The sequence below is a fragment of the Dreissena polymorpha genome, chromosome 5 (genome assembly GCF_020536995.1).
Source record: "Dreissena polymorpha isolate Duluth1 chromosome 5, UMN_Dpol_1.0, whole genome shotgun sequence".
Classification (NCBI taxonomy): Eukaryota; Metazoa; Mollusca; class Bivalvia; order Myida; family Dreissenidae; genus Dreissena; species Dreissena polymorpha.
Window position 1 is genome coordinate 68,298,327 of NC_068359.1, and position 10,863 is coordinate 68,309,189.

General features: G+C 33.2%; 1 protein-coding gene across 1 annotated transcript; it reads right to left on the reverse strand.

The window, feature by feature from the left end:
• Positions 1–442: 442 nt before the first annotated feature.
• Positions 443–10,863, reverse strand: LOC127832175 (uncharacterized). Its single transcript, XM_052357475.1, has 7 exons — positions 9,300–10,863; positions 8,552–8,667; positions 7,744–7,806; positions 6,924–6,953; positions 6,510–6,614; positions 5,173–5,319; positions 443–3,740 (listed from the first exon to the last, which is right to left on the reverse strand). The coding sequence occupies exons 1-7, from the start codon at positions 9,340–9,342 to the stop codon at positions 3,687–3,689; spliced, it is 558 nt and encodes a 185-aa protein (XP_052213435.1). The 5' UTR covers positions 9,343–10,863; the 3' UTR covers positions 443–3,686.

Consider the following 10,863-nt stretch of genomic DNA (forward strand, 5'->3'; position numbering starts at 1 on the left):
TACTTTTTTCACACCACACCATCCCATGATGGTGAACAAATGTACCAAGTAATTTTAAATTTTATGATTAATGACATAGTTATGTTCCGGACAATCTTTTGGTTGAAAACACACTTAGTGATCCCATGACCTAGTTTTTGACCCTGCATGGCCCATATTCAAACCTGACCTAAACATCATCTAGATACAACATTTCACCAAGTTTGGTGAAGATCGGATGAAATTTCGGGACAGACAGACAAAGTGACTCCTATGTAGCCCCCATTACCAATGGTAATGAGGGTATAAAAATGTTTTGCGTGTTATACTTAATGTAAATAATTGTTTGTTAGTAAAGTATAAAATATGTCAGCATAGAACTAAGTCATAGAAAAAATAAATTCAACGCAACACAGGCATCCTTAATTAAGAATTTATTAATGTAATTAATCTAGAGTACAAAATACAACAAGATTATGACCGTATATCAAATTACTTAGTATCTGACAACACATATTGACTTACGATGTATTGAGAACACAATACGAAGACAAAATCAACTTCAATAAATCTCAATAGTCACATAGAATACAACCCCAAAAGCATGATATTACAGAACTTGCAAGATTAAAAAAGGTGCATTCATTTTTATTAAACATGAATGTTACATCATAACAATGGCACATACAAAATTTCATATTATAATGATGAATGCCTGCAAATTTAAATGTTGTTCAATGAAAAGGTTAAGCGGATGACTTCTGATATTCATGATGTTATGAAATGTTTAAGTTGGAAAAGAATCACTATTGACGTCTCTCTGTCTATCTTTTCCATAATTATTTAAAGGAGGCATACCGGAATCACTATTGACGTCTCTCTTTTACTTCATTATGGAGAGGTATGAAGACATGTTTACAATGTGAAACATTTAAGAAATGTAAAACCCATTAACAAAACAAGGGCTGTTTGTAAAACATGCATGCCCCCCATATGGGCTGTCCGTTGTAGTGGCAGCCATTGTGTAAATACGATTTTTGTCACTGTGACCTTGACCTTTGACCTAGTGACCTGAAAATCAATAGGGGTCATCTGCGAGTCACGATCAATGTACCTATGAAGTGTCATGATCCTAGGCAAAAGCGCTCTTGAGTTATCATCCGAAAATCATTTTACTATTTCGAGTCACCGTGACCTAGACCTTGTGACCTCAAAATCAATAGGGGTCATCTGCAAGTCATGATCAATCTACCAATGAAGTTTCATGATCCTAGGCGTATGCGTTCTTGAGTTATCATTCAAAAACCATTTTACTATTTCGGGTCACCGTGACCTTGACCTTTGACCTAGTGACCTCAAAATCGAGTCATGATCAATGTACCTATGAAGTTTCATGATCCTAGGCCCAAGCGTTCTTGAGTTATCGTCTGACAACCACCTGGTGGACGGACAGACCGACAGACCGACCGACATGAGCAAAGCAATATACCCCCTCTTCTTCGAAGGGGGGCATAATAAACAAGAGATTTACCAAGACAACTCTGATACTAAAATTTACACTTTCTTCACATGATTAAATACAATTATTTTTAAAACATATTTTAATTTAATAACCACAACTTAACATTCCACAAAAATATTGGTAACAGTTGCATGCAGGAAAAGATATTTATACTCTCATCATATGGAAGACGTTGTGCTATATTATCATGTATTTGGAAATGATAAGGGAGTGCCTATCAGTTGCAGTTTTGGTATTTCAATCAATAATGTTGAACTGACATAATATTTAATAATATAACAATACATAATTAATAATTACAACATAAAGTTTGATGTATGCAATAGTTCTATATATCAAGACTTGATTATGACAATCTATCTAAAAAATCATAAAAGCCATGGATGTACATGGTATATCCACAAAATTTGTTCGAATTCTTAACTCCATATAATATTTATTCTTCACCAAAAAGTTTTAACTTACAAGCCTAAAGACTTCATTTTAACTATTTTTTATAATTATTCCTCTAAAAACTCCACATAATAATTTAACATACAACACCCAAATAGATTGCTGTCACATGAACAAAGTGCAACAGTCACATGACAAAATATAACTATCCAATGACCAAAATATACAGGCATTTCACACTTGTCCACACAAGCTCTGAACCCACATGATCCAAACAATGTTATCATGTAAACACTACTATCAAAGCAAAGTCAGTCGACCCAAATATCTTGCAAATTTACAGATTTATAACTTCAATCACAGCTAACATTCAATGTATTTGAACAAATTTAAACTTTAGATGAGCTATCAACTTTGAAATATCTCCTCTGGCTTCTCCGCTTCGTCAGCCAAAAAAGATTTGGTAAAAAAATTTCAGAGAAACTAAATCCATTCCGCTTAACCACACCCCAGGCCTACATTTAAACCCAAACACAACACAGCCAAACACTTGTATTTGTATGCCCATATAAACTTATCCTCTTTAAGACTTCAGGCAAGACAGCAAAACACAGAATATTGATATACAGTAAAATTCCTTCTTTGAGTGTTCAAGCTGATTTTTTTAATAGTTATTAATAAAATGCATTCAACCAACAAATGAGAACAATAATGTTTATATTAAGTCCAACAAGAAATGTGTTTGTCAGAAACACTATGTCCCCTTCTGCTCCGCTTTGAATTAGTTTTTTTTACCTTTGACCTTGAAGGATGACCTTGACCTTTTACAACTCAAAATGTGCAGCTCCATGAGATACACATGCATGCCAAATATGAAGTTGCTATTTTCAATATAGCAAAAGTTATTGCAAAATGTTAAAGTTGGCACAAACCAACAGACCAACCAACCAACAGACAGGGCAAAAACAATATGTCCCCCACTATAGTGGGTGGGGGACATAAAAATCCAGATGTATCTTGCATGAATATTTCTTGTGTACTTTTCATGTCAGTGAAGTATTTAGATTGTATGTTATTTTCAATAATTCAATTTACATTTCAGTGACAATAAAATGTCCTCACTATCTTAATACAAAGTTACAACATCATGCTTGACATATTATATTAAGTTATATCACTTTTTGTTGACAAATATTTAACTACATGTGTCACAGACACATGTTTGGTGGACACAGAAAAACATAACATTGAAGGAAGTAAACATATATACTTTTCAATTTTCAATAAAGAAAATTAGAGGGGCCACAGGATCAAAGGTGCTCACCTGAAACCCAAATTACTAAACTATTTTGATAAAGGACTGCAGAAAGATAAAAGTAGTATATGAAAGTTTTGATATTTGAAAATATTTCCAACACATAACGTTTATGTACATATTAAAACCTTAGATTAATGTATGGGGAATAACTCAGTTAACCAGTAGCTGACTGAAAAAAGGCTGTCTGTACAAGTTTCAATAGGTCATATGTGAATTGTTTATTCATCAAATGGAGAGCTTCCAAGTACAGACACTGACATACCATGTCAATTGGATGAAAGTTAAAATAAGACTCATAAACTATTCAAAATTAGCCAATATATCATAGGGACAAATCTTCTAACAAAGTTTCATGAAGATAGGAAAATAAATGTGGCCTCTAGATTGTAAACAAGATAGATGTTGAAGGACAAATGGTGATCACGTTGTAATCAGGTGAATTTAAAAGGTATACAACTCAATCCAACATAAAGTTCAAAAGAAGACCTCTTCAAAGTTCGTCAGAGTGTCGTTCAAATTATCCATTTTCTGAAAAAAAAATCAACATGAAACAGCATTAAAGTACACTACCATAATAAAGAGTTAAAACCCAACTTCAACATTAACACATGGATTTATTTATTTTTTATTTTTTGTTGCATCCATAGCAATATTGGATACTACGAAATGTCCCAATAGATACACATTATAACAACACATTTAAATTGTTCACAAAGAGATTATCTAGAGCTATCATTTTTGATTGATATTCCAACAAATTGCTTTTACACAGACATACAGACTTGACATTCAATTAAGCATTTGTAATTTTGAAATATATGTGACCTTCAAGATAGCAATTTGTGCTTGAGTTTCAGAACATATAGTCTGACGAACAAACAGACCCACCAAGTGCCCATCTTTCCCACTTTCCCAGGAGCTATTTTAACCTAAACCAATTGAAGCATATTAAAGCATACTCAAAACCGCTATAATTCACATATATATTTGACAGCTAATTAATCAAAGTTATTTTGGCTATGAAGTAAATGGTTGTATTTCTTATCCGTCAAAAATCATCAAGATGGTTTAGAGAACAACCAAACTTAAAGCAAATATGATATAATGTACCAGGGTTTGATGTTTATTTCACACTAGTTTAATCACTTTCTTTGTAGTTATATTGATTCTGACCTCATCCACCCAATACGAAATCACAAACTTTATGATTTATCAATGTCAATAGTAGCATTATAATCATTCATTTGGTTAGAAAATTCAAAACCATTTCCTTTTTTAGTAATGGTAATATTGACCTTTACTTGACACACACTTCCCATGTGGCTTGTGCATTACTTTACCAGCCTTGGATAGATGGTATCTACGTTTCTAGTTTCATGACATAAGCTGAACTGAATGTTAAGCATAAGCCATTTTTTTTAAAGCAGTTTGGAGAATAAAGCTTTTAGAAAAACTGGTAAAAAAAGGCAAACAATGGTGCAAGCAGAAAATTTAAAAAATCAAACTAAATATTAAGAAATAGTAGTAAATGTGAATGTTTTCAATACATCACCAAATTGAGACATAACCAGGTAAAGGAGAAAACATTTATCTGTAGTTGTCTTTAACCCAAATGAAATATATTAAGCAGCATATCTTGACATATTTGACCTTTTGGTTGTAATTTACCTTTAAGTAAGCACAAATATAGTCAATTATAATGCAACTTTTAAATAAGGAAATTGTGTTAAAATCCTTCAAGACATTACAGTAATATCTGACCTATAACCCAAGGACAAACATTATTATAGGTGATTATTCTTGGCCTAAAACTTAGCTAATTACAGACATTATTAACAACACAAAAAGCTTTGTGAAATACATATTCTTGAAATATTTTCTTGGTCTTAAATTCTTATTGTAGACCCCATATTTTGTTGAGCATCTCTCAAGTCATTAGGAAATATATATGCTAACATACTTGTTCTTTCAGGAACAAAACTGGTGGAGTTTCTTCATTTACTTTTTCACTCATAATGTCATACTCTTCCCCTGCTCTGGAGTGCAGTACAAATTTGGCAGGAAGGATTTCTGATGGAACCAGCTGGCAAACTCGATCATACACATCCTAGAACCAACAAAAACAAAGTAACATCCCAATCAAAAAACAGCAATACAGCATTCTGTAAAGATGAATAAGCAATCAATGCATACTATCATCAATGCCATTTAATTAAAACAATGATCATACATTAAAATATTAATAATAATATTACAGTTGAAACTATAAATGTGTGGAGACAGATGAAACCATTTTTGCAGATTTCTTCCTCTATGATCAGTTTAAGAGTTTGGTCATTTATCTATAAAAATGTGAGCAATTGACATTTAGCACTCGAAGACAAGTTCAATCAACAACAGTGTATGGGTGGACAGATGGACAATTCGTAATGCCTCCCAATTTGTGGAAGCATACAAATGTTCTTTTTCGGCAATGTGAGGTCCAAAAAATGTTATGATGTCGGAACAAACTGATGCAGATAAAATACTGACTATTATGTTTGTCAAGTTTATCTGTCTACCTGCAATAATTCTTGAGTAAAATGTAACAATTTCTTTACAACTCATTTTTTGATACAAGAGGGTTTTTACTTTGAAGACCTTCCAAACAAGAAATGTGTTTGTCAGAAACACTATGTCCCCTTCTGCGCCGCTTTGACTTTTTTTTTGGACCTTTGACCTTGAAGAATGACCTTGACCTTCCACCACTCAAAATGTGAGCTCCTTGAGATTCACATGCATGCCAAATATGAAGTTGCTATCTTCAATATTGCAAAAGTTATGGCAAATGTGAAAGTTTGACCAAACAGACCAACAGACAGGGCAAAAACAATGTCCCCCACTATAAAGGTGGGGGACATAAAAATCATATGGGCAGACAGAAGGAAAACAGTCAACTGGCTGGAATATGCACCTAAATACTCGTGTGCACACGTTGACAAAATATTTTAAAATGCCAAGCTCTCAAAAGGCTGTTAATCAATGGAACAGAATTGAGATTTTGTTATATGCTTTGAGCAAGTTTCATCAATGTATTCCTTAATTGAACTTTAGTACAATCATCTACTAAGGAAGAATAGACATATATATTTTACAAATCTTGTGAAATGAAATCTATAACAAGAGTAATTTATTTAAAGACAGCATGGTAGATAGCTGTCGCCAATTTTTGATCATATAAAAATAATAATATATTTAATACAAGTAACAGTTTAATTTTGTGATAAAAAACTTTTAAGTTGTAGAGTCCCTGTTGACCTTGAATGAGTATGAAATCCCTCCATGCTCTGTGTAGACCACAGTCTTTTGAACACTTTGAATACTTTGGTCTCGTAGTTTGTTCAACATTCGATCTGAAGCCGCCTAGCAAAATATAAAAGTATAACTGACATGAATTGTTACTTCAATTGTTATTGCAGAAGTATTTTTGTGTTCTTTGAACTAGTCAGAAAATGAATTATTTATAAATAATTGTTTGCTTAGAAATGAAGTTTCTAACATCGATTCCCACTTACTACAAATGTAGATTAAATTTTAGTCATCATTTGTTTCCTTATGTGTACATTCTTATCTTAGTTGATACTTATATTATTGTACAATTTATGTTTTGTTTACAATCAAAATTTAACAGAATAAAAAAATCTCATATTTTGTATAAAAAGCACACACTACCTTCTGTCTGCTGTGTTTACGCTCCATCATCTGAATAAAAAAACACAATATTTTGGTCACTTGAACAAAAAGAAAATCTTCATTTTTTATTATTTAATAAAATGACATTCCCTTACAAATTTAAGCTAGAAATTCTAAATGTAGACATGCATGTTTGCAAGTTCATATGCCACTTATAGTTTCTTCCTTCCTGCAGCAATACTCCTCGCATTACGCATTACATACATTTTCTATGTGAGTTATTTTTTTGCTGCAAGAGGACCATACCTCTGGTAATAAAAAAAAGGAACAACTCTGAACAAAAGTATAGAAGTTCATAAGTTCAAACGCAGCTTTATATGTTTGTAAAATTTCAGCCTGCACATATAAAACCTTTTTGGTTACCGGCAACACACATGAAAAAAAATACTTTTTGGTTACCGGCAACACACATGAAAAAAACACTATTTTATATACCAGCCATAACTATTGTTATTTCAAAATCATCCAAACCAAAATATAGAAATAAGCAAGTTCAAATAATGTTTTATATGTTATATGTTTATAAATATTTAAGCATCAATACCTTTTGAGTTTCATTTGAAAAAAGCATACCTATATACCAAAAGAAATAATTGAATAAGTATAATACATATTTTTAAATTTAAACAAGCAGCTGGAACAAATTGTATGGGTACATTAAGCTTTGCAGTTATCAATGCTTTATATCAAGAAAATGCATGCTGTTATTGTGTACATGCCTATTAATGTTATGAAGTTTGCAGATGATACACTACACAGATAATGATATATAGATATCAGAGAGAAATATTGGTCTTACAGCATAATAATCGGCCATTTCTTTCACCGCTTGACTCCGGCTCACATCGTTGGATCTGCTAGGCTAAAACAATATTAAATAATCGCACATGTTAGATGTAGATTTAAAAAAAAAGAACTAAGCATTCTGTGATAAAACAGACATCTTGCACCACAGTGATAACAATTGAAATAGCTTCATGAATATAATTATGCATGTGGTTTTATGCAAGTGAATCACAATTTTTTTTTTGTTGCATTGTGTTATTAAATTCAACTTGTAACAAGTATATACTTTAACATTTTTAAAATATAGTATATAGCTCCCAAAAATAAGCCTGGTAAAAAAATCATAGAATTACGTCCTTTCAATATAGTATGGCATTAATATTTTATGTTCATGATGTGCATGTTTTCTTAAGATTAACTAGTACTAGAACATGCAATGAGGGACAATTGGTGAAAAATAAAAAGACCTTTATAGCTCACCTGAGCACTAAGTGACCTTGTTATTGAACAAATGTGACACACATTTTAACTCTGCCTATATATTATGGTAAACATCCTAACCAAGTTTCATCATGATTGGATGACAAATGTGGCTTTTTGAGTAGTAAATGGATTCAAGTTTACACCACACAACATGTAACTGATGCTAGACAAGAACTGACAACAATTGTGTGTCATGATTACTTTGTTCTAAGGTGATCTATAAATTGGTGATAATCTTACGACAACTACTGAAATTGATGAGAGTAAAACTGTTAGTGGTTTATTCATTGCTGCAATTGATGGACTGATCAACACACCAACATAAGATATTTTCTCACCTGTAGCTCTCCATCCCACCAGTCACTGGGTGACTCCTTGCGAACCTGAATCAGCTGAGCAGGACTCTGTGACAAATGTTCCGGGCCAGTGCACTCAGCTATGCCAGTGGCAATCTCTGTATGCAACACACAATATAGAACACTTTAACATGACACCGTTTAGTGATATGCTAGACTCGTCACTTGAGAAATTTTCAATTTCATACAATGACATTTTTATGAAGGATTCATTACTGAAGTCATTCACAAGTCTGCTTTACCAGCTGTTTAATATACATGTACAAAGGGATTTCACACCGTGATATACTTAATTCAGATCTGGTGTACTTTATACCTAAATTAAAGACTGATAATATTAAGTTTGTAATAAAAGAATTTGTATAAGACCTGGAAGTAGAGAAAGTTATATTTTCATTCTTTTTGCGGAAACACATTGTCCATTTCAAGCTAAAATTAAATACATGTGTATGTGCGTATGTGCAAACAAGGCTGCCAGCAAAGTATCGATCTAAAGTGACAATATTTAATGCCATCCATTACAGGTAAGCTTGGTGTAGATTTGTTGTCCACATAATAACCAGGAAGTCCTAGGTTCGATCCCGTCTCTAAAAGCAATAATTAGATATTAAGAAACCATCTAATAGTTATACTCAGGAAACTGACTCAAGAGAGTCTCAATAAGCCTAGGGCATCAATGTTATCAAGCTAAAATAAACAGGTTAAAACGATTGCTACCCCCCTGATCTACCTGGTTTCTTCAATGTTTCAATGCTAGGCCCACTGGTTTCCATGGTGTGGGAGCATGTTGCCCCAGGGGTTGCACTGTCAGGACGTGCAGTGGTAGCCCAGGGTTGTCATTATGATTGTAAACAAAGGATTATTTTGGAATAGTAACCGATTGGGCTGGGGGTCAAGGGGCCGCCTAGGCCACCTTGTAGGTCCAGGGCAAGGCCCTGTTAGGGGGGTCAGGGGGGCGAAGCTCCCCGACCGAAAACGAATTCTAGACATTTTAGGGACAAAATATTGCTATTCTCAGAGCATAAAAAAGTTAAAATGAGGTCTAAAAAGAACAGAAAATTTTAAGATTATCACATTTTTAGTATACTGTACAATATAAAAACCTATTATATTGATAGATCTTTGCATGTTCCAATTCTATCCATTACCCGATAATCCAGTATTATTACGATTTCTTTTTTTTCAAAACCAAATTATGGCCAATATTGACGATGAATGTTGTCTGCCATTTAACGCAAGTGCATATACAAATTGAATTGTGGGATTGGGGATTTCCAATTGAACATGAGTGAATAAGGTGACGCGATTTGAGAGCATTGAGAACCGTTTATATATAGTAATTACGACAAATCAACGACTCAATCTAAACTGTTACATGTACCTCCTTTCAGAAAAGCTTGCGAAAGTGAAAGTTAATTTCTGAAAATAAAAACGCGTCTTTCTTAAAATTTTACCGAGTTCTTTTCAATCCGGATCGTGATATAACTTGTCAGGTCATTCATGCATGTAGATCTATATGTATGCATAGTTTGGCAATCTCAAAACACGTTATTTACCTACTTATTATATTATGTGTAATGACCATTTGTATAACAAAATGCATTATTTAAGTATTTTCAAATGCGTTTAATTAAATGTGTTATCTGAAATCAGATTTCATTATTCACGGAAAATTAAGAAAATTCTAGTAACAGACACATTCCTCGTGTTTTTCATATACAGATGAAAATCATGCCAAAATAAGACTTCATGTATAACATCACGTCATTCTTCCTCGGGGAAAGCGTGGATTTAAATATTTAGATGCTGAATAACAACTACGTAGCACAGAGGTCGCTAATATCTTTTATCTTGGTAGAAAATCGAAGAGCATTGTTTAATATGTAGTTAATTACGCTCTACAAAGCTACATTCGTTGAAATACGGTCAGTAATAATCTGTGAAATGTACAGCTATTTGATACAGTTTCACGTGGGGTCGGCGTGTATTTGGCTGCCTGAGCGCTGATTGGTTGACGTGCTTACTAAGAAGAATTTGATTAACAGCTAGAAAAATCAATATTGGCCACTCGCTGAGAAATTCACTGAAAACAGTAGTTCTTAGGCCGAGTTAACGGACTGACTGAATGACCGGGTGTTGTTCTACTGAACTACTTTTATTCCTCGTCAATTATTGTCTGTTTGCGTGATCAAAACTTCCGATCGCAATTTTAAAGATTCGGGAAAAACAACCGATTTTCTGGCGATTTTAACCGATGAATTCGATCGGCAATCGGTTAATAATGACAACCCTGG

Bases quoted from the DNA above. Each gene is read 5' to 3' on its own strand.
- LOC127832175 (XM_052357475.1), bottom strand. From the start codon at position 9,342: ATGGAAACCAGTGGGCCTAGCATTGAAACATTGAAGAAACCAG. The intron at 6,954-7,743 runs GTAAGACCAATA...TTTTTTATTCAG, and splicing joins AAATGGCCGATTATTATGCT to ATGATGGAGCGTAAACACAG. The intron at 6,615-6,923 runs GTAGTGTGTGCT...ATATTTTGCTAG, and splicing joins GTAAACACAGCAGACAGAAG to GCGGCTTCAGATCGAATGTT.